This window comes from Spermophilus citellus (genome assembly GCF_964194105.1).
Source record: "Spermophilus citellus genome assembly, chromosome: 9".
In the NCBI taxonomy this organism is placed as follows: domain Eukaryota; kingdom Metazoa; phylum Chordata; class Mammalia; order Rodentia; family Sciuridae; genus Spermophilus; species Spermophilus citellus.
The window spans coordinates 20131524-20159003 of NC_138191.1; the positions used below are offsets into that span (position 1 = coordinate 20131524).

At 32.7% G+C, this 27480-nt stretch overlaps 1 protein-coding gene across 3 annotated transcripts in view; it reads right to left on the reverse strand.

The window, feature by feature from the left end:
* Positions 1-27480, reverse strand: part of SYCP1 (synaptonemal complex protein 1) — a gene marked incomplete at its 3' end in the record, with an annotated part of 116966 nt that overhangs the window by 25515 nt on the left and 63971 nt on the right. For 2 of the 3 annotated variants that reach the window (XM_081308781.1, XM_081308780.1), the window contains exons 20-22: positions 26985-27066; positions 16639-16701; positions 16416-16478 (exon numbers count right to left, since the gene is read on the reverse strand). In XM_081308781.1, the coding sequence (XP_081164907.1) occupies positions 16416-16478; positions 16639-16701; positions 26985-27066 (208 nt within the window). Of the gene's footprint in view, positions 1-16415; positions 16479-16638; positions 16702-24084; positions 24148-26984; positions 27067-27480 lie in introns of all 3 variants that reach the window. The other variant, XM_081308779.1, reaches the window with a different exon arrangement.

Sequence of the window (27480 nt, forward strand, 5' to 3'; positions counted from 1 at the left end):
GAGTGGATAAAATTATAAACTACAACTATATGCCATTTATAAGAGACATATAAAACATAAAAATGCAGAAAGGATGAAGAATAAATGCATTCAAAAGACATACCATGCAAAAACTAAACAGAAGAAAACTGGTATAGTTATAATAGGAAAAACTGTTCTAGGACAAGAAGCACCGCTAAAGATAAAGACTATCTTTGTTTTAATAAAAATTTCTATTATATATAAATGCAGAAAACACATTAAATGTGCATATAGAATTCCATCTTGTTTAAAATGTTTCATATAAATAAGTAAAAACCACATAATAAAATGACCTTAAAACAAAGAAAAGTTGAACCAGACACAACAACACATGAATGTAATCCTAGGTACTCAGGAGTCTAAGGCAGGAGGATTGCAAGTTCAACTTCAGCCTGGGCAATTCTTATTTTCAAAATTGTTGAGTCCTTTGAAAGTTCATATATATTTTTTAAGAAGTTGGTTAAAATTTTTTTTTTTTTGGTACCATGGATGAACCCAGGGGCACGTCACACCACTGAGCTACATCCCCTAATTACCCTTTTTATTTTGAGACAGGGTCTCACTAAATTGCCTAGAACCTTGCCAAGTTGCTGAAGCTGGTCTCAAACTTGCAATCCTCCTGCCTCAGCTTCTCAAGTCACTGGGATTACAGGTCTGGATTACAGGCCTGGATCACAATGCCTGTAAATGTCTATTTTTTTTTAAAGACTGCTGGAAATATGATGGGGGTTGACTTGAGTCAATGTAGGTAAAACTGAAATCTGAAAAATACTGAAACATCCAATTAACATAGTATATTATTTACAGAGGTTTTCTTTAGTTTATCTCAGGAATGTTTAAATCTTTTCAGTGTAAAAAGTGTTGCACATATTTTGTTAATTTATCTCTATTATATGAATTTTGGTGCTACCCTAAATGATATTATGCTTTAAAATTCATTTTTCAAGGGCTAGGGCTGGGGCTCAATGGTAGAGCACTCGCCTAGCATGTGCTTTGGTATAAACCTCTCTTTGGGAATATCTGGGTTCGATCCTCAGCACCACGTAAAAGTAAATAAAACGAAGGTATTGGGTCCAACTCCAACTAAAAACTAAATATTTTTTTAAATTAATTTTTCAAGTAGTATCTGTTAATATATAGAAATGAAATTGGTTTTTGGTCATTGGCGACTTTGTAAAAACATTGAAGTTCTTAATATAGATCTTAATGTAGACAATATGACACTTATAGAGAGACAGCTTTACATATTCCTTTCCAATTTGTATGTCTTTATTTCTTTTTCTTGACTTATTATACTGGCTTGAACTTGAATAATACAATATTGAATAGGAGTAGTGAGAGCTGATATTACTATTTATATTAAAAGGAAAGCATTCAGTCTCATCACTAAGTATGATGCTAGTTGTAGATGTTCTTTTTCAGATTAAGAAAGTCCTCTTCCATTCCTAGTTTATCATGAATAAGTGTTAACAATTTTGTCAAATGCTTTTCTCCAATTATTCTAATATTACATGATTTTTCTGCTTTTTTAGAAGGTAAATTAAGTTATACTAAGAGTTTCAAATTTTAAACCAACCATACACTGCTAAGATGAATATTCCACTTGTTTAATGTAATATGGTATATATGTATTCACTAACATAGATTTACTAATATGTTATTAAAGATATTATATCTATATTCGTAAGGACAGTTGATCATAATTTTCTTTTCCTGTTATGTCTTCATTAGTATTTGGTATCAAGTTAGGAACAGTTCCTACTCTTTTATTTTTCAGGAGTCTGTGGAAGACTGGTATTGTTTCTTACTGAAGTGTTTGACAGAATTCACTAGTGAAATCCAGATCTAGGTTTTTATCTGAAAGATTTTTTGTGACAAATTCAATTTCCATAATAGATAAATAAGAAGTTGGGTGCAGTGGCACACACCTGTAATCTCAGCAACTCAAGAAGCAGTAGAAGGAGGATTGCAAGTTTGAGGCCAGCCCTCAGCAACTTAGCAAGACCCTGTCTCCAAATAAAAAACAGAAAGGGGACTGAGATGCAGCTCAGTGGTGGAGTACTCCTGGGTTCAATCCTCAGTACCAAAGATAGGTAGGAAGATTAGTAGATATACAGAAAATTTGCCCATTTTACTTAAGTTTTACATTTCTTGGCACGAAATCAAGTAATCTGTAGCATTCCCTTATTAGAATTTGAATGGCTGTAGTATTTATACTAATAACAACCTATTTCTGCCTTTAGTAAAATTTATATTCTCCTATCTCCTCCATGTCTTTCTCATGGTCACTCCTGCTAGGAATTTATCAACTTTATTAATACTTTCAAGGAATAATTTTTACTTATGTTTTTCTATGTCTTGTTTCTTTGATCTCTATTATTTCCTTTTGTCAACTTTCTGTGAATTTAATTTGCTCAATGTTTTATTTCTAGATGAAAATCTAGATCATTTCTTTTTTTCTAAAATATACATTTAAATCTACACATTTCCTTCTAAGAACTGGTTTAGTTGTGGGCTGGGATTGTGGCTTGGCGGTAGAGCAATCGTCTGGCATTTGCGAGGCCTTGGGTTCGATCCTCAGCACCACATAAAAATAAACAAACAAAATAAAGGTATTGTGTCCAACTACTTCTAAAAAATAAATATTAAAGAAAAGAACTGGTTTGGTTGTGTCCACAAATTTTGATATCTTACTTCTATCATTCAATTTAAAATAATTTCTGCTTTTTTGCTCTTTCTCTGGCCTCTGAATTATTTCCCAGTATGTTTAAATTCCAAATATTCTTACCTTTCTAGATATTTTATGAATTATTATTTCTTATTTCACTGTTATACTAAAAGAACATTCTTTGTAAGACTTCAATCTTTTGAGATGCATAGAGACTGTAGCCCAGTATATGGTTTATATCTTAGTAAGTGTTCACTTCAACAGAATTTACCATTTCTGGTATAGTGTTCTGTGAATGTTAATTAACTTAAAATAGCTAATAATATTGTTCATATTGTCTATATCCTTAGAGATATTTTATTTATTGAAAAAGGGGTACAATAATCTCCAGCTATGATTAAGAAACTGACTTTTTTATTTTTGATTTTTAAGTTTTTGCTTCATGCATGTTGAAGTTCTATTATGTGCAAATATATTAACAATTGATATATATTTCTGATGAACTGACACCTTTATCATTATGAATGATATCATTATGAGCTTTTTTTATTCCTTGTCTCTAAATCTATTTTTTGTGTTATTAAAATTATTATTCCAGGTTTCTTATGTTTACTGCTGACATGATATATAGTATACCTTTCTTCATCTTTCTACTTTCAATCTCTTTGTGGTTTTAAATTAAATAATATTATGGCTCTCATAAGCAGTATATGGTCTGGGCTTGTGCTGAGGGCCATTGCCAAATAGGAATGACGCATCGAAATTTCCTTGCCAGTGTACCCCATGTTAAATGGACTTGCCTTGGAAATTCGCTGTGACATTGCATGTGTGTTTGAGAAAGGTGACCCTGCTCAAGGATGAGGGTGGATCCAGGTTTAGGGTGTATCCTGCAGGTTTTAGGAAGTATCCCGGTTTAAGACAATTTGGGTTTAGGGCATTCCCGGTTTAAGACAATCTGGGTTTAAGGCAGTTCCAGGTTTAAGGTTATTGCTGCTGGGAATAGGGCGTATCCTGCTGCCTGAGTTCCCGTTGAGTTCTCGTGGAATTGAGAAAGTATTTGGGACGTGAATTTGGGGCAGAACTGGGATTTCCCGAGAACATGTTTGTAGAGGGCTGGTGTGAGTTTGGGAATAAAGAATTGCCGTTTGAATCTACAAGGTATGCACAGTGGCTCGTGATCTTGTGCCCAGCCAAGACTGAGGCAGGCTTGATTTTCTAATCCAGAACTGACAATAACTGCATTTTATTACTCATATAGCAATAAAATATTTTATGTACAGGAATACCTCAGAGATTTGGTTTTTGGTTTGGTTCCAGACAACTATAATTAAGCAAATATCATGACAAAGTGAGTCATATGAATTTTCTAATTTCTTGGTATATATGAAAGTTATGTTTAAAATATATTATTAATTGTCAAATAGCACTGTCTTTAAAAAGTTTATATCTCTAATTTAAAAATACTTTAGGGCTGGGGACATAGCTCAGTGGTAAAGTGCATGCCTACTATGAGTGAGGCTCTCAGTTCACTCCCCAGTAAAGAAATTTAAAAATTTTAAGAAATTAAAATTATTTTAAAAAACCAACAAACAGAATAAATTTAAAATAATTTGTTGCTGAAAAATGCTAATGGTCATCTCAACTATTAGAAAGAATGGTACGATGCTAATGGTGATCTCGGCTATTAGAAAAAATGGGTTAGCATACAGTTACCACAAACCTTCAATTTATCAAAAACAAACTGATTCAAAATGATGGAATAGAAAAAGGCTGTATGCCTAGTTGCTCCATGGCTCAGAATTACAAGCAAAAAGAGTACTTTACCTCAGTAGGTAAAAGACAGATTTCACTAAAATTCAATATTGGAGAGTCAGAGTGTCTTAGAGACCCAAATTCGGGTACATTAAACAAAGAAGAAAATGTACAGTGGAGCCAAGCCCATTATAGCAGGAGCCGTGGTAATAGCACTAGTTCACCATAGAGGGAGGGAGAAGACTGAGACACACACAGAGTTGGTATAGAAAAACCTCAGTTCAGAAAAGCAGCCTGAAATTAACTGATCCACATGGTGCCCTGTGTACTGGTGCTTGAAAATTGATCTCTGCTTCTCAACTGACCATGGACAGTTGAGGAGGGAGCCATCTTGAAGCAGCCATACTGCAGCTGCTGCTGCTTCAGAAGTTAGGAAATCAGAGTAAACACTGTCACATTGTCCCAGCAAGTGCCTACTATATGGTGGACTTAGGAGATTATGAGTGAAACAGGCACAGAAAAGACTGTACCCAGGGGTTCAAGTCAGAAAATCAAAAGGGAGCCCAACTTACTTCTCCTTTAAGTCTGGCAACTCACATGACCCAGTGAAGCAGGTCAGGAATCTGAAAAGGTGAGTGTAAATACACTCAGGGACTAAGTCTGGGAAGGCTGTGTTCATGGGCAGCAGAGTGTGTGGAGAACTTGTTCCCCTGTCCCATGAGTAGAATTCTTAGAAGGGTTCTGAGTTTCAGTAACTCAACAGAGATTGCAATTGCCAGGCCCAAGGGGTATGTTGATCTAATCTGTCCAGAGCAGACACCACCCAACAAAATCATCAGGCCTGATTAGACCTAAGCTCCACCTATTAGAACCCCCACACACAGAAATCTGCAGCAGTCTCACACTGGGAGTGCACCCATCTGATCTGTGCAGACAAAACTCCAACTGAGGGAGAGGGAAGGGAGAATGGAGGCAAAAAAAAAGATGGTGGAAAAAGATGGACATGAGGGCTGGGGCTGTAGCTCAGTGGTAGAGCACCTGCTTAGCATGTGTGAGGCCATGGGTTCGATCCCCAGAACCACATAAAAATAAACAAATAAAATAAGGGCATTCTGTCCATCTACAATTACAAATTAAAAAAATATATGGACATCATTACCCTAGGTACAGATATGACTGCACATATGGTGTGACACTACATTGTGTACAACCAGAGAAATGAAAAGTTGTGCTGCAATTGTGTACAATGAATCAGAATACATTCTGCTGTCATATGTACCTAATTAGAATGAATAAATTAATTAATTTAAAAAACTCCAACTGACAGTACTTTCCACTCCACTCTCCCTCATATTGATGAAGAGGGAAGCTGAGATTTATTTCACCGAGCTTCAGAATTAGGCCACTCCAATGTGCAACTCAGAGAGCAACACAAAAAGAGGAAGGGGTTACACAAAAATAATTATCTCATACCTAAAATATTCATTGGAAAAAGAAGCCTCTTCAACAAATAGTGCTGGGAAAACTGGAAATCCACATATAGCAAAATAAAAGTAAACCCCTATCTCTCATCCTGCACAAAATTCCACTCAAAGTGGATCAAAGACCTAGGAATCAGACAATAAATCCTATACATAACGAGAAGAAAAGGTAGGCCCAATACTCCAACATAACAGCTCAGGAAATGACTTCTTTAAAAAGACTCCTAAAGCATAAGAAGTAAAATCAACAATCAATAAATGGGATGGCATCAAACTAAAAGCTTCTTCATGGCAAAGGAAACAATTAAGAACATGAAGAGCCAGCCTACAGAATGGGAAAAAAATCTTTGTCACCTGCACCTCAGGTAATTTTCAGAATATACAAAGAATTCAAAAAACTTAATACCAAAAAAGCAAATAACCCAATCAATAAATGGGCAAAGGATCTGAATAGACACTTCACAGAAGAAATACAAATGGTCAATAAATATATGAAAAAAATGTTAAACAGCTCTAGGAATTAGAGAAATGCAAATTATACTGAGATTTCATCACAATCCATTCAGAATAGCAATTATTAAGAATATAAGCAAAGCTGGAGCTGGAGCTCAGAGATAAAGCACTTGCCTAGTCCATGTGAGGCAGTGAGTTCGATTCTCAGCACCACATAAAAAATAAATAAATGAAGTATTAATAAAGTATTGTGTCTTCCTACATCTAAAAATATTTTTTAAAATACATATATATATATATATATATATATATAGTATGTGTATGTATGTGTGTGTGTATTTATTTGTGTGTGTGTATGTGTAACAATAAATGTTGGTGAGGATGTAGGGTACACTCATACATTGTTGATGGGACTGCAAATTGGTGCAACCACTCTGGTAAATAGTATGAAGAGTCCTCAAAAACTAGGAATGGAACCACCATTTTACCCAGCTTTCTCACTCTTCAGTATATATATATATAAAAGATCAAAAATCACCATACTACAGTGACACAGCCACATCAGTGTTTAGAGCAGCACAATTCATAATAGCTAAGCTATGGAGCCAACCTAGGTTCTCTTCAATGGATGAATGGATAAAAAAAATGTGGTGTATATATACAATGAATATTACTCAGGCATAAAGAAGAATGAAATTATGGCATTTGCTGGTAAATGGAAGGATCTGGAGACTATCATGGTAAGTGAAATAAGCCAATCCCAAAAAAACCAAGGCTTAATTTCTCTGATATGTGGAAGCTAACCCACAATAAGTGGGGGAGAGTAAGAAAAGGATTTCAGTAGATTAGACCAAGGGGAATGAAAGAAAGAAAGTGGGGACAGGAAAAAGAAAGTTGAATGAATCTGACATAATATTCCTATGTAAATATATGAATACACCACAATGAATCTCATCATTTGTGTACATTCACAAGAATGGGGTCCAAATTAGAGTAGAATATATTCCATGCCTGTATAATTATTATCAAAACAGATTCTACTGTGATGTATAACATAATAAAACAAATATAAATAAATAAATAAGTGGAAGGGGTTAACACTCCCAACCCTTGCTCACTCTCAGTATATAGCTCAAACAGAAACAGGTTGTCATGGACAGTGACCATCCATTCTTATCAACTACTTTGACAACCTCAATGGAGATAATTCTGTCATTTAAAAAAAAATCATTTGTGTGTGTGTGTGCGCCCATTTGTATGTGTGTAAAAGATGATTTTGTTTATTGGTTCAGAATACACACACACACACACACACACACACACTCTTCTCTTTTTTTTAAGGATTTTTTAATGTAGTTATTTTTCCTTGCCTTATCTTTTGAGAGTTAGGATTTGGGGTTTTTATATTTTGGTTTGGTTTGGTTTGTTTTCATTTGTTTACCCTGTTTCTCTTTCTTTTCTTCTCCTAACAGCTAAATTCTATTATTCTCTCTTCCTCTCCCCTTTTACTTCATTTCTCCTGTTTTTCCTCTTCCTTTCTTATAAACATCACCTGCTACATCTCTTCTGCATTCTCTCTGTTCACTTTTTAATATTATAAACTATTTTCTACTTTCCTAACACATTTTCTCTTAATTAACTGTATTTTACCATATTTTAGAATTAATTGGTTTATGTAACTCCTGTCCCCACCATTAATGCTGATGCAATTATTACTTCTGTGGATTACATAGTTAATACCTGCTGTTTGCTTTAAAGCCAGATCAAGTTCATGGTTATTGTTTTTATTAATGACAATCGCTGACCATACATTCCCATTTCATGTGGTAATGTTGTATATGTAATAATAAACTGGGTATTTATTTTATTGTTTCCATTGGTCGTTGCTATTGTTTGTTTAGCTTTATTTGATGAGGTGCTGAGAATCTACAGAGACACTACAAATTCGAGGGTAGAAACTCTACTATTGAAATAAACTCAACTAAAAGCACAACCTTACTCCACATACCAATTAATGACAATCTCCAGCTTTAATTTAATACAAAGAATAGATTATATAAAAATCCAAACTAACAATCAGTAGATATGGCTAGGGGTGGGCCCTCAGGTCCTCCCTATAGACATCCTACAGACATCTGCTATGGTAAAACCAGAGGCTGAAGATGCCACACCTATAATGGAGTATCCATCTAGATGTCTTTAAAACACTCTGGCAAGTGAAAACTATACCCTAAAAAGGTCTACACATAAAAACAGAAGAGAAATCCCTCTCAATAGATACATAAAAGCCAACACAGGAATACAACAAATTTGAACCAAAATAAAATACTATACCTCCTCAGTTCATAATTCCCCAACAACTGGCTCCAAAAGTACTGAGGTAAATGAAATAGCAGAAAAAAAATCATTATAAAAATGATCAATGAATTCCAAGAGAATACAGAAAAATAACTGAAGAATTAAGAAAGTCAATAAAGTATATGAAAAAGAAATTCAATAAGGAGATAGAAATATTTTCAAAGAACCAAATAGAAATCTTGGAAATGAAAGTCAATAAATCAAATAAAATGATCAGTTGAAAGTCTCATAGTAAAGACAGAATCTAAGAGCTGGAAAATAAAGTGTTCAGCCTTATTCAATTCAGATAGCATTAAAGAGAATAAAATAAGTAGCTGGGCACAGCAGTGCACATCTGTAATCCAGCAGCTCAGGAAGCTGAGGCAAGAGGATCCTGAGTTCAAAACTAGCCTTAGCAGGCTGGGGCTATTGCTCGGTTGGTATAGTGCCTGCCTCGCATGCATGCACAAGGCCCTGGGTTAAATCCCCAGCACCACAAAAAAAAAAAAAAAAAAAAACAGCCTCAGCAAAAAGTGAGGACTAATCAACTCAGTGTAACCCTGTCTCTAAATAAAATACAAAAAATAAAAATAAGGGGCTGAGATTGTGGTTCAGCAGTAGAGCACTCACCTTGTACTTGCAAGGTCTTGGGTTCGATCCTCAGCACCACATAAAAATAAATAAAGATATTGTGTCCAACTACAACTAAAAAATAAAATAAATAAAAATAAAAATAAGGCTGGGAATGTGACTCAGTGGTCAAGTGCCCCTGAATTCAATCCCTAGTACCAAATAATAATAATAAGAAGAAGAAGAAGAAGAGGAGGAGGAGGAGGAGGAGGAGGAGGAGGAAGAAGAAGAGGAGGAAGAAGAGGAGGAGGAAGAGGAGGAGGAGGAGACAATGAAGTAGTAGTTATGATACATGAGACAACAGTAACAGACCAAATTTAAGAATCACTGATTGAGGAGGGTTGTAAGATGCACGTTAAGGGAACTGATAATCTCTTCAGGGAAACACCAACAGAAAATTTTACAAACCTTTATAATGAGATGAACATCTAGATACAGGAGGCATTCAGAACTCCAAACAGAAAGATCAAAAAAGAATCTCTCCACAACACCTTATAATTAAAATGTCTAATATACAGAATAAGGTTAGAATTTAAAAGCCTCAAGAGAAAAACATCAGGTCACATTTACAGGCAAGTCTATAAGAATAGCTTTTGATTTCTCAATACAAACCCCAAAAGTCATAAGGGCTAAAATGATGTGTTCCAAGTTCTAAAAGAAAATGACAGTGAACCAAGACTGATATTATCCAGCAATGTTATCCTTCAAAATTGAAGGGAAAATAAAAACCTTTCAAAGAAGCAGAAACAAAAGAATTCATGAGTACTAACCAAGCACTACAGAATTTACTTAAAGAAATACTCCACCAAGAAAAATCAAAAATAAACTCCAAATCTCTCAAATGAACAAATTTCAATTGGAGAGTAGCTAAGCAAATAAGAAACAGGACCAAATTAAGCATGATGAATGAAACAAATGGCAGGATTGAATAAATATCTCTCTAATAACATTTAATGTAAATGGTCTCAACTCTTCAATTAAAAGACATACACTGACAGAATGGATTAAAATATAAGAACTACATGTTGTTTGCAAGAGATGCATCTTACAGGCAAACACAGCCACAGGCTGAAAGTGGAAGGATGGAAATTAATATACCATGCAAATAGAGCCTCCCAAAAAGTAGGACTAGCTATTCTCATCCAACAAAGCAAACTTCAAACTAAAATTAATCAGAGAGACAAAGACAGTCACTTCATACTGGTAAAGGGAAAAATCAAAAAAGAAGATATAACAATAGTAAATATTTATGCCCCAAACATGGGTACAACTAATTATATAAAAGAGACATTACTCAAATGGAAGCCTCAGATAGACTCCAGTGCAATAATACTGGGTGATTTCAACACACCTCTCTCACCACTGGAGAGGTTATCCGACAGAAACTTGGTAAAGACTCTTTGGAACTGAAAAATAATATAAATCAAATGTACTAAACAGACACCTATAGACTATTTCATCCAACAACAGCTGAATACAGTTTCTTCTCAGCAGTTTATGAAAACTTCTCCAAAACAGACCATATTTTAGCCCACAAAGCCACTCTTAACAACTAGACAAATACCGATAAAATTCCTTGCATCTTATCAGATAATGGTGGAATGAAATTAGAAACCACACAACAAAACCCTATAGAAACTATAAACATATGGAAACTAAACAATGTATTTTTTTTAAAGAGAGAGTGAGAGACGAGAGAGAGAGAGAGAGAATTTTTAATATTTATTTTTTAGTTCTCGGCGGACACAACATCTTTGTTGGTATGTGGTGCTGAGGATCGAACCCGGGCCGCACGCATGCCAGACGAGCGCGCTACCGCCTGAGCCACATTCCCAGCCCCTAAACAATGTATTTTTGAATGATGAAGAGGTGACAGACAAAATCAAGGGAGCAATTAAAAAATTCTTAGACTCAAATAAGAATATTGATACAACATATCAGAATCTCTAGGACACTATAAACATAGTTCTAAGATGAAAGTTTATAGCTATGAGTGACTACATAAGAAAATCAGAAAGTTCCCAATTAAACAACATCCTGATACATCTTGAAAAAGAAGAACAAACCAATTCTAAAATCAGTAGAAGGAAGGAAATAATTAACAACAGAGCCAAAAATCAACAAAATTGAAACTGAAAAAAAAAAAACAATACAAAGGATCAAAAAAAAATGAAGAGTTGTTTCTTTGAAAAGATTTTTTAAAAATGGTAAGCCCTTAGTCAAAAGAAAAAGACAGAAAACCAAAACAAATAAAATTGGAGATGAAAAGAAAATACCACAGACATCACAGAAATCTAGCAAATCATTAGGGACTATTTTGGAAACTTATACTCTAATAAACTAAAAAACCTAGAAGAAACGGATACATTTCTAGACAAATAAGATCTGCTAAAACTCAATCAAGAGGACATAGAAAACGGACCAGTAACTTGCAATTTAATAGAAGCAGTAATAAAAAGCCTTCCAGGGGCTGGAGTTATAGCTCAGTGGTAGAGCGCTTACCTAGCAAGTGTGAGGCACTGGGTTCAATGCTCAGCACCACAAAAATAAATAAATATACAAATAAATGGTATTGTAACCATCTACAAAAAAAAAGAATATTTTTTAAAAGCCTTCCAACAAAGAAAAGTTCAGAACCAGATAGATTCTCAGCTGAATTCTTCCAAACCTTTAAAAAAGAACTAATGCCAATACTCCTCAAATTATTTCATAAAATAGAAAGGGATGAATCACTTACAAATTCATTATGTGAAACTAGTATCACTCAGAAAAAAACAGAAAAGGACACAACAAGGAAAGAAAACTACAAACCAATATCCATTTGAACTTAGGTGTAAAAATACTTGATATTACCAAACCATGTTAAACAACATATTAAGAAAACTTAATGAGCAATTTGGTTTTATTTCAAAGATACAAGAATAGTTTAATATACACAGATTAATAAGTGTAATTTATCATATAAATAGAATTAAGGACAAAAATCACTTAGTCATCTCATGGATGTAGAGAAGGCCTTTGACGAAATTCAGCACCCACTTATGAGAAAAAAACTAAAGAAACCAGGGACAGAAGGAACCAACCTCAGCATCATAAAGGTTATATATAAAACCCCAAACCCAAACTCACAGTAAATGGGAAAAACTGAAAGCATTTCTTTAAAGACTGGGATGTCCACTCTCACCACTCCTACTTAATATAGTGCTCAAAATTCAAGCTAGAGCAATTAGGCTGCGGAAGGATATAAAAGGAATAAATATAGGAAAACAAGTCAGATTATCACTGTTTGCAGAAGACATGATCCTGTACCTAGAAGATCCAAAAAAAAAAAAAACCTCCATCAAAAGACTCCTGGAGCTAATAAACAAAGTTGGCAAAGTAGCAGGTTATGAAAATAGCATTAAAAAAATCAATAGTTTTCCTATATACCAATCTGCTGAGAAAGAAATCAGAAAAACAATTCTATCCACAATTATCTCAAACTAAAACCAAAATACCTAGGAATAAATCTAACCAGGAAGGTGAAAGACCTATACAATAAAAACTAGAGAACACTGAAGAAAGAAATTTAAGAAGACACAGCAATATATACATTCACTGCAATTCCCATCAAAATACTAACGACATTCTTCAAAGAACTAGAAAAAACAGTCCTAAAATTAATTTGGAAGAATAAAAGACCCAGAATAGGCAAAGCAATTCTAATCCAAAAAAGCAATGCTGGACACATCATAATACCTGATTTCAAATTACACTACAGAGCTACAGTAACACAAACTACATGACAATGGCATAAAAACAGATACATAAACCAATGGTACAAAATAAGACACGGAGACAAACCCACACATCTACAGTTGTCTGACTCCTGGATAAAGGTGCCAAAAACATACATTAGAAAAACATACAGCCTTTTTAACAAATAGTGCTGGCAAAACTGGTTATCCATATGTAGAAGAATGAAACTAGACCCTTCAACTCAAAATAGATCACAAACCTAGAAATAAGGCCAGAAACTATGCAACCCCTAAAAGAAAACACAGGGTCAACAAATGGTGGAATCAAATTAAAAAGCTTCTGCACATCAAGGGAAATAATTAGAAATGTGAAGAAAAAACCCACAGAATGGGAGAAAATCTCTGCTAGCTATTCTTCTGACAAATAATTAATATCTAGAATATATAAAGAACTAAAAAAAATTTGCACCAAAAAAGTCAAATAACCCAATTAATAAGTGGCCAAGTGAATTAAACAGACATTTCTCAAAAGAGGAAATACAGGGCTGAGGTTGTGGCTCAGCAGTAGAGTGCTTGCCTAGCACATGCAAGGCCCTGGGTTTGATCCTCAGCAGCACCACATAAAAATAAATAAGTTAAATATTGTGTCCAACAACTAAAAAATAAATAATAAAAAAGAAGAAGAAATACAAATGGCCAACAAATACATGAAAAAAAATGTTAAACATCATTAGTAATTAGGGAAATGCAAATCAAAACTACATTTAGATTTCATCTCTCACACAAGTTAGAATGGCAATCATCAAGAATATAAATAATATTAGTCATCATACTAAAGTGATACATGCATATCCATGTTTATAGCAGCACTATTCACAACAAACTATGCAATTACACTAGGTGCACATCAATGTTTAAAAGGGTAAAGAAAATGTGTGATATATATAAAATGAAGTTTTCTTTTAGTCAGTCATAAAGAAAAATGAAATTATGTCATTTGCAGGAAAATGGATAGAACTAAAAACTATTATGTTATGCAAGATAAGTCAAACTCATATGCAGAAGTTGGAGAGGAAAGAGAAAGGTGGGGTAAGATCACATGAAAATCAAAGGGAAATCAGTAGAGGAAAAGGAACAAAAGAATGTGGAGGGGGAGTGCCTGAGCATGATAGTGGCCAAATTATATTGTTATATCATGTACATGTACAAATATGTAACATCAAATCCCATCATTATGTACAACTATAACGCACCAATAAAAATGTGGGGATAAAAGAATATTGTATAATATTGTGTATATAATGCAAAACTGTTGGAACAAAGTGGCTATTTTACTTCCCAATCCCTTGTGCTATGGTTGTTACACATCTATAAACTCTATAATAGCAAATTTTCTTACAATTTCAAACTTTTTGAAAACATTTAAAGCAGATATACGTGTGTATATACATGTTTGTGTGTGTGCATATGTATTTCTAAAAATTAAGAAGAAAAATATACAGCCTTTAATATTCACATACATATTTACCATTTCTAGTGCTTTTCATTCCTTTTATTGATCCAAGTTTCTAGTTGATGTCATTTTTCTGCAGTCTGAAGAAATTCCTTTAGTATTCTTTACAGTGCAAATTTTGAGGTCATTTCAACTTAACTTAGATATTTTTACTTGCATACAGAATTCTCAGTTCGTGGTATCTTTCTTTCAGCATTTCAAAAATGTCATTCCTCTGACATCTAGCTTTCATTGTTATGATACAATGTTAGTCTAATTTGTGTCACTGATCTACAGTGTGACATTTTTCTATCTAATTTTAAAAGTTTGCCTTTCTCTTTGGTTTTGGTATTTCAACTAAGTACCTAGGTATGATTTTCTAATTATCTTTCTTTGAATTTGTTGAGTGCCATGGATCTTCAAGTTAATGGTTTTTATTAAAAGCTAGAAATTTTTGAGAAATTCCTTAGTTGATTTTCTTTTGCCGTATTCTTTCTCTCCTCTTTCTCAGATACTCTAATTACATGTTTAAAACTTGATAATATTCTACAAGACCACTAAGACACTATTCCCCTTTTTGTTTTTTACTCTGTTTCCATGTTCCTCTAATTGGATGATTTCTGTTTATTCAGCTTCAATTGTACTAACACTTTATTTGTCTAAATATATTATTAGGACCATACGAAATTGTTTTGTTTGTTTTATAATATTTTACTTTTAGTTCTAGGTCATTTTAATCCTAAATTCCCTTTATAGTTTGTTTATTTACTGAGATTCTCTATTTTAGTATTTCATTATAACCATTTCTGTCTTTAAACATGTTTATAATAGCTGTATATAGATTTTATCTGTTAAAATTCCAACATTTCAATTATCCAGGGGTCATTTTTTATTGTCTGATCTTTATACTATTGATGAATATCTTTTATTTTCAGTTTGGAGCTACTACAAATAATGCTGTTACATTTCTCCTGACTCTACCCAGAAGTACAAGTGCAATATTATGTATCAGCTACTTTTCTATATAATGTCAATAGTTTATGAGATTTGTCTTAATTTTTAATCACATTTACATATTTTAAAAATATGTAAAAATTTTATTACCTTCCAAAAAGCACACATTTAGTACACTGAGAACCACTATTTTCCACTCAAGATTCAAAAACTATTGCCAGGCATGGTGGCACATGCCTATAACTCCAGATAGTATGGAGGATGAGGCAAGAGAACATCAAACTTGAGGACAGCCTGAGCAATTTAGTGAGACCTTGTCTCATAATAAAATGAAAAGAGGACTGGGTATACAGTTCAGTGGTAGAGCATTTGACTAATATGTGCAAAGCCCTGGGTTCAAAACCTTGTACTACAAAACATAAAAATAAACAAGCTATGTATTTAATACTTACTAAACATCAACCATTATTTAAAGACTTAGGAATAAAACAACCAAATGTGACCCTGACATCGTATGCTTACTAGGGCTTTAGTTTGTTTTCTACAAAGTTGATGTCTCTCAAATCTCTTAGACCACAGGATATGTAACAACAAATCCCATCATATTGTAATAAGCTGGCTCCTCCCCCAGCTTATTCACTTTTAAATATATGGGTAAGGATGATGAACACATACACACATAGAGAATACCCACATATATTTTTAAGTTGTTCTGATAATTCTAACTCAACCAAAACTTAAGTGATCATTCTATTACAATTATAAGAATTGATTTCAATCCAGAAAGATGAAAAACTTTGAAAGTAACTGTTACAGTATAAATAAATGACATAACATTTCTAAATTCTCATGTATTTATTAGGGTTTTAAAAAATTAAAATGCCAAATACCTTTATTTCATAAGCATTCAGTTGTTTGCTTTCTGCTGTACCCTTTTTTTTCAAGGCCTTATTCTGTTAAAAATTAAAAACAAAAAATTGTATTTAGTACTAAAGTGACTCAAACTTATACTGCCACTGACTTAAATTTACTAATGGAAATGAAAGTATCACTCTCTAAAACTACAGTGAAAATATTGGTTTGACTTTGAGAATATTTATAAATAGTACCAACCTCCTGCTGAAGCTCTTCAATGTGCTTGCCTTTATTTTCAACTTGTTTCCTTAAATTATTACACTGCAGAATTATGAGAAATTCATTATTTACTCATTGTACTTAATATTCCAGTCAAAATAAACCTTTCAGATTAATAAGAATATTACATTCAGGTAATATGAAACTCACTTAAAAAGTCGTGCTGTTAAATAATTCCATAAATGTAAAAATTACATAAAAATTATACATTTTAATAAATAACACCTCAATATAAATTTGAAATTTTTAACTTTTTTTTCCTTTTTCTTTTTTATTTTTTTATTATTAGTTGTTCAAAACATTACAAAGCTCTTGACATATCATATTTCATACATTTGATTCAAGCAGATAATGAACTCCCATTTTTACCCCATATACATACTGCAGATTCACATCGGTTACATATCTACTTTTTACATACTGCCATACTAGTGTCTGTTGTATTCTGCTGCCTTTCCTATCATCGACTATCCCCCCTCCCCTTCCCTCCCCTCCCCTCCCATCTTCTCTATCCCATCTACTGTAATTCATTTCTCTCGTTTTTTTCCCCTTTTCCCTCACTTCCTCTTATATGTAATTTTGTATAACAATGAGGGTCTCCTTCCTTTACCATGCAATTTCCCTTCTCTCTCTTTCCCTCCCCCATCTCATCCCTGTTTAATGGTGATCTTCTTCTCATGCTCTTCCCCCCTATTCTGTTCTTAGTGCTCTCCTTATATCAAAGATGACATTTGGCATTTGTTTTTAAGGGATTGGCTAGCTTCACTTAGCATAATCTGCTCTAGTGCCATCCATTTCCCTGCAAATGCCATGATTTTGTCATTTTTTAGTGCAGAGTAATACTCCACTGTGTACAAATACCACATTTTTTTTATCCATTCATCTATTGAAGGGCATCTAGGTTGGTTCCACAGTCTAGCTATTGTGAATTGTGCTGCTATGAACATCGTGGTAGCAGTATCCCTATAGTACGCTCTTTTAAGGTCTTTAGGGAATAGTCCAAGAAGGGGAATAGCTGGGTCAAATGGTGGTTCCATTCCCAGCTTTCCCAGGAATCTCCATACTGCTTTCCAAATTGGCCGCACCAATTTGCAGCCCCACCAACAATGTACAAGTGTACCCTTTTCCCCACATCCTCGCCAGCACTTGTTGTTGTTTGACTTCAGAATGGCTGCCAATCTTACTGTAGTGAGATGGTATCTTAGGGTGGTTTTGATTTGCATTTCTCTGACTGCTAGAGATGGTGAGCATTTTTTCATGTACTTTTGATTAATTGCTTAACATTTCTTAATCTCCTTAAAAAGTATCTGAATTCAACTACTTTAAGTAATATGTGCCTCTTAATCACCATATACAAAAGGTTGGAATCATATTATTAAATAAGTTGTGAAAAGCTACATTCAGAAATAAAAATAATTATAATTTGTTTTCTTCCTTATTATTTTACCTTTCTCATTTCTGAGATCCTTAAACTTATATTTGGGAGAGAAGAATACTGTGATATTCTATCTTCTCCTAACTAAATTATAATTCCTCTCATTAAAATTCCAAATAAACCAATTTTCATATTTCAGTTTGTAGGATTATTTAATATGGGGATGCAGGCAGAACTCGATTACAAGATATTAGCTCAAGAAATATTTGGAATACCACAAAAGCATCACAGAGTCACAGAGCCAGGTATGATGGCGCACACCTGTAATCCCAGCATTAAGGAGTCTAAGATAGGAAAATCACTTGAGCTCAAGAGTTCTAAATCAGCCTGGAAAACACAATTAGACTTCAACTCAAAAAAAAAAAAAAAAAAAAAAAAAAAAGCAAACAAGCAGCACAGTACGAATTTCTAAGAGGCCCCAAAGCATCACAGATATGTAAGCTGTTATAATTTCCATCAAAGTAAAGCAAATCTCAACAAATTTTAAAATCACTTTCATTAACACAAAGTACTTTGTTAAATATTTTTCTTACAACACTCCCCAGTATTCATATTCAGCTAATATTCTAAGACTAAATAATAAATGACACTATTTTTTCTATCTACAAGTGATTTATTTTATCTAAATTTTTACATGTCCCAAGACCACTTATGTTCTCTTTCAGAAAACTCAAAAGGAAAAATAAGAAAAGCTAAATAAGTGAGAAATGTTTCACTAATTTTCATATTAGTTTTATTGGGATATTTATACAAATATAAAACTTTTTATAATTTTATAATTATACATCAAATTCATATAATTTTTATTTATTAAAAATAAAAAGTATTTCCATTTGTAACAGAAAAGCCACTTAGATCCTTCTAAGAATAATTCTAAAATAAAAGACAAAAAGTAGGAATCTGGTTATTTTAAATGACTGTAAATTTATACTAGTACGTTTCAGGTTAACACCAACTTAACATTTGTTCTAAGGATATCTGCTGAACCCACCCAAGTAAAGACATAAGACAAACATAAGGCTCACTACTGGTAGGAAATCTAATAAGACAGTATTGCATTAAGCTAGGAATTCAAAGAACTACACATTCAATGAGAAGAAAAACAAGAAATAAAACTGCCATATAAAAGTGGACAGTAAGGAAAACTCATTTGTCTTTACCTTGTCTTTGAATAGAAGCCTTTGCTGAAAATTCGTAACCATAAGGTAGGCTCATATGGTTTTATATGCCAACCATATGGTCCATAAAAACTAAAGATGGAGAATTTAAATAGCTCCTGGTTAGTAATGCTTTCAAGAAAACTTTTTTGGGAGGATTATTAACTTCAACCCAAGTTTCAAGGAATTCTCTTAAACAAAAGCCCAAGGAATCATAAAAATCCAAAAGCTAAAGTTTAATGAGTAAAAACCAGAAGAAAGAACAAAGATCAGAATCAGACCTAAAAAGACTTCAGATATTAGAATTGCCATATACAGAATATAAAATAAATATAGAGAAATTAAAGACTTGAAACTATAAATAAGAAATTGGAAGCCTTAGAAGATGATTGAGCAGATTTGAAAAAGAACTTCTAGGGGCTGGGGTTGTAGCTCAGCAGTAAAGCGCTCGCCACGCACGTGCGATACCCTGGGTTTGAGCCTCAGGACCACATAAAAATAAATAAGTGAAATAAAGGTATTGTGTCCAACTACAACTAAAAAATAAAGAAAAAGAAAGAAAAAGAAAAAGAACTTCTAGTAATACAATTTATTTGGTCTCACCAAATAAATGTTTAACAAATTTAAAGAACATCAGTTTGAAGCATCATGAAGATATTTATTACTTTGCCAGAGATAGTACATGTTATGTATTTCTTAGTCCTCTGTTCTTTAGACCATCAAAACCTATTTCCTTATTTGTTACTCAATAAGATGTATTTCTACCAATTTTGTATGTCTTAAAATATCAACTATCAATGCTAAATAAAAGCTCCATGAATTCCTTTGATTTTAGTTTCAGCTGCATAATTTTACAATTTAAAGATTGATCAATAAAAATTGACACGACATTTTAAAAAAACTATTCCCTTGAGAGTTAATGACTATACTTTTCTCTTGCCAACTTTTCCTAAAAAACATCTTTACAACTAATATAACTATATATTTTAAAAATGTACATATTTATACTAAAAAGATTATATCAGAGCTATTAACTCTGGGGTTTTTTTAGGCAATACTAAACCTTACTGAATTTTTAGTGACAATGTTCAGTAAATTAATAATTACAGCAATCACATATTTCAAAATAGAGGAACTATGGTAAGACGAGCTTCAGGGCTCATAGACCTTTTATTTATAATTGAAAAAAAAAGATAATTTACAACTCCCAACCACCAATACATACCTTCTGTTTTAATTTTTCTTTTTTTTCTTTTCTTTTTAGATAGACATGACAGATGAGTGTATTTTGACATATTATACATACATGGAGTATAACTTTCCATTCTTGCAGTTTTACATGACGTGGAGTTACATTGGTCATGTATTCATATATGAACATAGGAAAATTATGTCTGATCATTCTACTCTTTCCTAGTCCCATCCCTCTCCCTTCCCTTTGTTCCTCTTTGTCTAATCCAATGAATTTTCATTCTTCTCTCCCCACCTTATCAAGTGTTAGCATTTACATGTCAGAGAGAACATACGGCCTTTTTGGAGGGATTGGCTTATTTCATTTAGCATGATAGCCTCCAAATCTTTTCATTTACCATCAAATGCCATAATTTCACTCTTCTTTATGACTGAGTAATATTCCATTGCGTATATATACATTTTCCATTGTGTATATATACATTGTGTATATACTACATTTTCTTTATCCATTTATCTGTTGAAGGACACCTAGTTTGGTTCCATAGCTTAGCGATTGTAAATTGAGCTGCTATAAACATTGATATGGCTGTATCACTGTAATACGTTAATTTTAAATCCTTTGAGTAAATACCAAGCAGTGGAATAACTGGGTCATATGGTGGTTCCATTCCAAGTTTCTAAGGAGTCTCCATACTGCTTTCTAGAGTTGTACCAATTTGCAGTCCCATAACAATGTATAAGTGTACCTTTCCCCCCCACATCCTTGCCAATATTTGTTACCTATAGTCTTGATAATTGCCATTCTAACTGGAGTAAGATGAAATATCAGTGTAGTTTTAATTTGCATTGCTCTAATTGCTAGAGATGTTGAGCATTTTTTCATATTGTTGGCCATTCATATTTCTTCTTACGTGAAGTGTCTGTCCAGTTCTTTTGCCCATTTATTTATTAGGTTATCTGGAGTTTTTCTGGTGTTAAGTTTTTTGAGTTCTTTATATTTCTTGGAGATTAATGCTCTGAGGTACAAGTGGCAAAGATTTTCTCCCATTCTATAGGCTCTCTCTTCACATTATTGATCATTTTCTTTGCTGTGAAGAAGCTTTTTAGTTTGATACCAATTTTGAGTATGAATGGATGCTGAATTGTGTCAAATGCTTTTTCTGCATCTATTGAGATAATCATGTGATTCTTAAGTCTATTGATGTAATGAATTATGTTTATTGATTTTTGTATGTTGAACAAGCCTTGTCTCTCTGGAATAAATCCCACTTGATCATAGTATACTATCTTTTTAATACATTTTTATGTGATTTGCCAGTATTGTATTAAGAATTTTTGCATCTATGTTCATCAGGTATATTAGTTTGAAGTTTTCTTTCCTTGATGTGTCTTTGGTTTTGATATCAGGGTGATACTACCTTCATAGAATGAGTTTGGAAGGGTTCTTCTTATTCTATTTTACGGAATAATTTGAGGAATTAGTGATGTTAAATTCTTCTTTAAAGGTACGGCAGAGAAGCCATCTGGTCCCAGGCTTCTCTTTGTTGGTAGGTTTCTGATGGTGTTTTCTATTTCACTCCTTTTGTTATGTTTAAATTTTCTATGTCCTTCTGATTCAAATGGGTAGGTCATATGTCTCTAAAAATTTCTCAATGTATTCATGATTTTCTATTTTATTGGAGTATAGATTTTCAAAGTAGTTTTTAACTATCATCTGTATTTTAGTAGTGTCCATGGTGATAAGTCCTTTCTCATCACGAATTTTAGTAATTTGAGTTTTCTTTCTCTTAGTTAGCTTGACTAATGGTTTATGAATTTATATTTTTCTCAAAGAACCAACTTTTTTGGTTGCTGATATTCTGAATTTTTTTTGTTTCAATCTCATTCATTTCACCTCTAATTTTAATTATTTCCTGTCTTCTACTGCTTTCTGTGTTGATTTGTTCTTCTTTTTCTAGGGCTTTGAGATATACCATTAGGTTGTTTATTCAGTGACTTTCTGTTCTTTTAACGAATGAGCTCAATGCAACAAACTTTCTCTTCTTAGAACCACCTTCATGTGTCCCCAGAATTTTGATGTTTTGTCACTGAACTCATTTACCACTACGTATTTTTTATTTCATCCCTGACTTCTTCAGCTATCACTGACCATTCAATAGAGTATTATTTAGTCTCTAGATGTTAGAGTAGCTTCTAGTTTCTATTTTATCATTGATTTCTAATTTCATTTCTTATGATCTGATAAAGTACAAGGTATTATTTTTTTTGTATTTACTAAGAGTTTCTTTGTGGCCTAAGATAAGGTCCATTTTAGAGAAGGACACATGTGCTACTGAGAAGAAAGTACATTCAGTCACTGATGGATGAAATATTCTATATATGTCTGTAAAGTCTAAATTATTAATTGTAATTACTAATTGGTGAGAGAAGCCTGTTAAAGTCACCCAGTATTATTGTGTTGTGATCTATTTGATTCTTGAAATTGTGAAGGGTTTGTTTAATGTGTGTAAATGTTCCATTGTTTAAGGTATATTTAAGATTGTTATATCTTGTTGATGTATAGTTCCCTTAAGCAGTCTGAAATAACCTTCTTTTTCCCTTTTTATTAATTTTGATTTCACATCCATTTTATCTGATGTGACGATAGAAACCCCTGCTTGTTTATGAAATCCATGTGAATGCTAAGTTTTTTTCCCCATCCTTTTACCTTCAGTTTGTCGAAGTCTTTGCCTATGAGATGAGTCTCTTGGAGACAAGAGCTGTTAACTTTGGATATCTTGACTGTCCCATCCTAAACCAACCCAAGACTATTCCTTCTGTCTGTATGAGCTAATGAAAACCAAATTTATTTAAGCTTACACTACTTTCAAATTTAAATTATCTTCAAAATTGGAGCCAATTAAAATTACATGGCTTTTTATTAAACCATTTCTTTCTTTTCAAATGTTCAAAAACATTTAAAATATATTTGATACAATGCCCAGAAATTCTTGAAAAGGTTTTAAATTACCCCAGTTTATGCTTAAGTAAATTGTGCATAGAAACTAAGTATTTTATTTACCAGAATCTTCAGGTAGAAGAAAATGCTGTTTATTATTAATTAGAAGTCAGAACTTCAGAAAGTGAACTACACTTTCCAGAGGACTGTGCATTATATGGAAAATTATATGGAAAATGTTTAGGACAACTGTGTCATGAGGTTCAGACAGGGGAGAAGTAAACTAGGATGAATAGCCAGACAAGTAAAAACACTTCACATAAACAAGAATAAAGATTTTTCTGTAACTCTCAATTTTAGAAATGGGAGAAAGATGATTTCTAAAAGCATTTTGCCATTTTAAGTGTCTACAATAAATGTAAGTTGCTTAGAGTATGAAATTTGGGGGAAGGGAAGAGAAAACTAAAGAGGTTTTTAATAAAACTTTGCTCTTTGAAGCACTACACAAAACCCATAAATCCAAGGTCCCTTAAAGAAACCTGCAATAATAAAAAAAAAAAAAATCCCACATTCCCCAAAGCCTCCAAAGGAGAACTGAGATTTCTTTGTGCAGAATGTATAAAGGCTGGCCCATAAGAATGCAGTAATACTTCTATTGCTACAAAGTTTTCATTCTCAAACATTTTGCAATTTGAAAATACCTTGTTTTCTAATATCTTCATTTGTTTATCTTTTTTTAAAATTTCACATTCGATGCTTCGAGCCTAGAAAATATTGACATTAGATTAAAAATGTTAACAGAATTTCTATTTTCTTCTGCATCTTTTAGAAATGAAATTCTAAAGCTTAATCCTTTATGTCTATAAAAGTGGTTATCAGCTCTCCCAGTTTATTTTGGAATCCTTTTGAAAAAGAAATTCATCTTTGTACACGTAAGGATATAATGACTAGCTTGATTCAATTATCTCACAATGTACACACATATCAAAATATTACTTCGTAAACCATACCATAAATACATGTAATTTTATCTGTCAATTAAAAATAGAAATCATCTTATTGTTTATATGTCAATGTTTATCATTCTTACCTTAGCTCAAAATCATTTTGCAACATTTTTATTAGCTTTCCCAGTTTATCCTGAATCTTTTAAAAACTATTATATATAAATGTTTATAATGACTCAAATATCTTTCACAACAGATATTATTATCTCTTAGATAATAATTTAAAGTTGAGGAAACTGAAAGTCATATAAGTAGAATATTATGAAATAATAAATATCTAAACTAAGGTAGTAGTTTGGGGGAAACAAATGTAATGAAATTAAATGTAAGGCAATCAAATTAAAAAGTATTTATAATTTGAATTCTCTCTGAAAACTATTTCAATAAATTAGTTGAAATCCAATCATGGAAAGCAGAAATATGCTAATAATTTGACATACATTTTGGGTTTTTTTCCTTAACTCATCACTAAGATTTTCTACATTGGCAAAAATAGACTATACTTTAAATTCATAATGAAGGACTTTGTAAATTAAATATCAAATTCATGTTTCCCTATCACATACAACAGCAGCCTGTTGTTTGTAGTAGCCTCTGACACAAATTTCTAAGTACTAAATTACATAACCAAGTATTTAGTGCATTAAACTCATTTGCAGGTTGAATTCAGAATAACTAATAAAGTTACAAGAAAACATTGGATTTTGGAGAGGAAGGGGAGCATAGTATAGTCTTCAGATTGTAGAAGACCAGCTCTACTACTTGTTAGTTATGTAACCTTTCAAAGTTATTTACTCTTAAGAGATCTGATTTCCTAATTCATAAAATAAGAAAAAAAATGAATTCTAGTTAAGCAAAATAACACACAGAAAGGACCTAGAATGTGCCTGGTCTATTATAAACCCTCTACTTTCCACTAACTCCTATTTGTAAGCCCTTGAACTATTTCTATAGTCTTACAGTTTTCTAAAGTATTAATATGATTAAAACAATACTCAAAACAAAACTTTTCAATAACATCAAACTCCTAAATATAACTTATGTTTCCTTAAATGATCCACCTTCATCTTTCACCCTCATCTCTCCACCCTTGTCTCTATCTATCCTCATCTCTCCCTACTCTCTCCATTATTACAACTATCTTAAACTCCACTTTTTAGCGACAGTAATTTTTTTTTAAGTACTGGGAATTGAATCCAGTACCTCACATATGCTAGACAAACACTATCATTTGCCACATTCCCAGCCCCCTTTTAAAAAAAAAAATCTTATTTTGATACAGGGTCTCACTAACCTTCCATGGCTGGCCTTAAAAGTTGCAATCGTCCTGCTTCAGATTCTGAGTAACTGGGAATAAAGGCTTGAGCCACCATGCCCAACCACAATTAATTTTTTATCATTGCCTAAATATGCCATCCTCTGTCATACTTTTAGGCGTTCCCATATAATATGTGTGTGTGTTTAACTTGGAATATTGTTATTCTCCTGTTATACTTGTATCCATCCCTCTACCTCCCATTAATTCCTATTAGTCTAAGTGAACTGAATGTCACTTCCTCCAAGAAGCTTGCCCTGATTTAAAGTTGGATTAGATGTCCTTTCTATAAGTTCTAATAGGATCCATACATAGGACCTATGTTTCGATCTGGCCAGCACACATTCCTGCAAGGACTTCTTTACTGTAAATTCCACAGTAATTCTGCTCAGTTCATATAGTTTGATGAGGACTGACTCTTGTCTTCAGGAACAGGTATGTAGCTCAAGCCTTCAACCATTACTCTATCCCCTAGACACAATGATTGGCTTAGGAATAAGTAAATTGAACTAGGCCAGAATCTTCCCCAAAAATGTTTTCAGAGCTTTCAAGACAACTTTAATAGCTGTCCAACTGATTCTAGTGTTTTTCATCTCTCCCTACTCCATTCTCTCCCCCCAAAAAAGACTTTATTCAAACACAACTGTCCTAACCAAAGCAAATGATATCTGAACACAGCTCAGCACCCAGAAAAATACTAAGCATATATAATAATATGTGTAGATAAAATTTGTCAGTAAATGAAAACATAAAGCCTTCATAATCTAGCATGATCTTTCTATTTTGGTATAATTTTGTCCCACTGTATATTATATATTACACTGTATAATCATGTCACATATTTTGTACAATTCCAATTTGTGATAATATTCCCTAAAAACCGTTTTTTTAAGTACTGGAATTGAATCCAGTACTTCACATATGCTAGACAAACACTACCATTTGCCACATTCCCAACCCCCCTTTTTAAAAAATCTTGTTGAAATTGTATTCACCAAAATATAACACGAACTTCTTAGTTTATTCCACAGCATGAGGCTTTTATTTAGCCTAAAAATGTAAATCAATGTTAAATATTGAGCATTCATTACTAAACATAATACTTTTTTCAGTTACAATCTATACATTTATACTATACCTATACTTTTAAGGTTAATGCCTTAAGACAGTCCCCATATCACAACTTATTTACACAACAGTATATGTCACTTTTTTAAAGACATAATGGTGGTGTTTTATGATTTGAGATTCTGAGTACATATTATTAAAGATAACATACATTTTCTTCGCTCTTGTCCAATTTAAATTTAACTTCATCTCCTTTCTGTTTTAGCTCTTCTTTCACAGACTCCAGTTCACTCCTAAAAGGAAACAGAAGAGTGACAATATAATCCAATTTTTATTTTATTTCATTTCTGACATTTTTTAATGATTGATATTTTGTTGTTGTTTTTTTTCATTTTGTTTGGTAACTATTTTTATGTGTTAATACCAATAGGCACGCTTCCATGCCCATATTTAAATTAATTTATATATTTGTTTTAAAATTAATCACCTGGATTTTTATAGTCATTTTTCTATTTTTAAGACTCCTAGGAAAAAACACATTTTTTAAGCCAAGATTTCATTTTAAATGTTTTCGTAAGTCATAAATTAGTCATTACTCTAAGACATATCCAGAATTTTATACAAATAAATTAGGATTATAAATACAAATAATCCTAATTAAGAACTACATGACTAAAATATGTGCACATACAGATATTACTGTATAT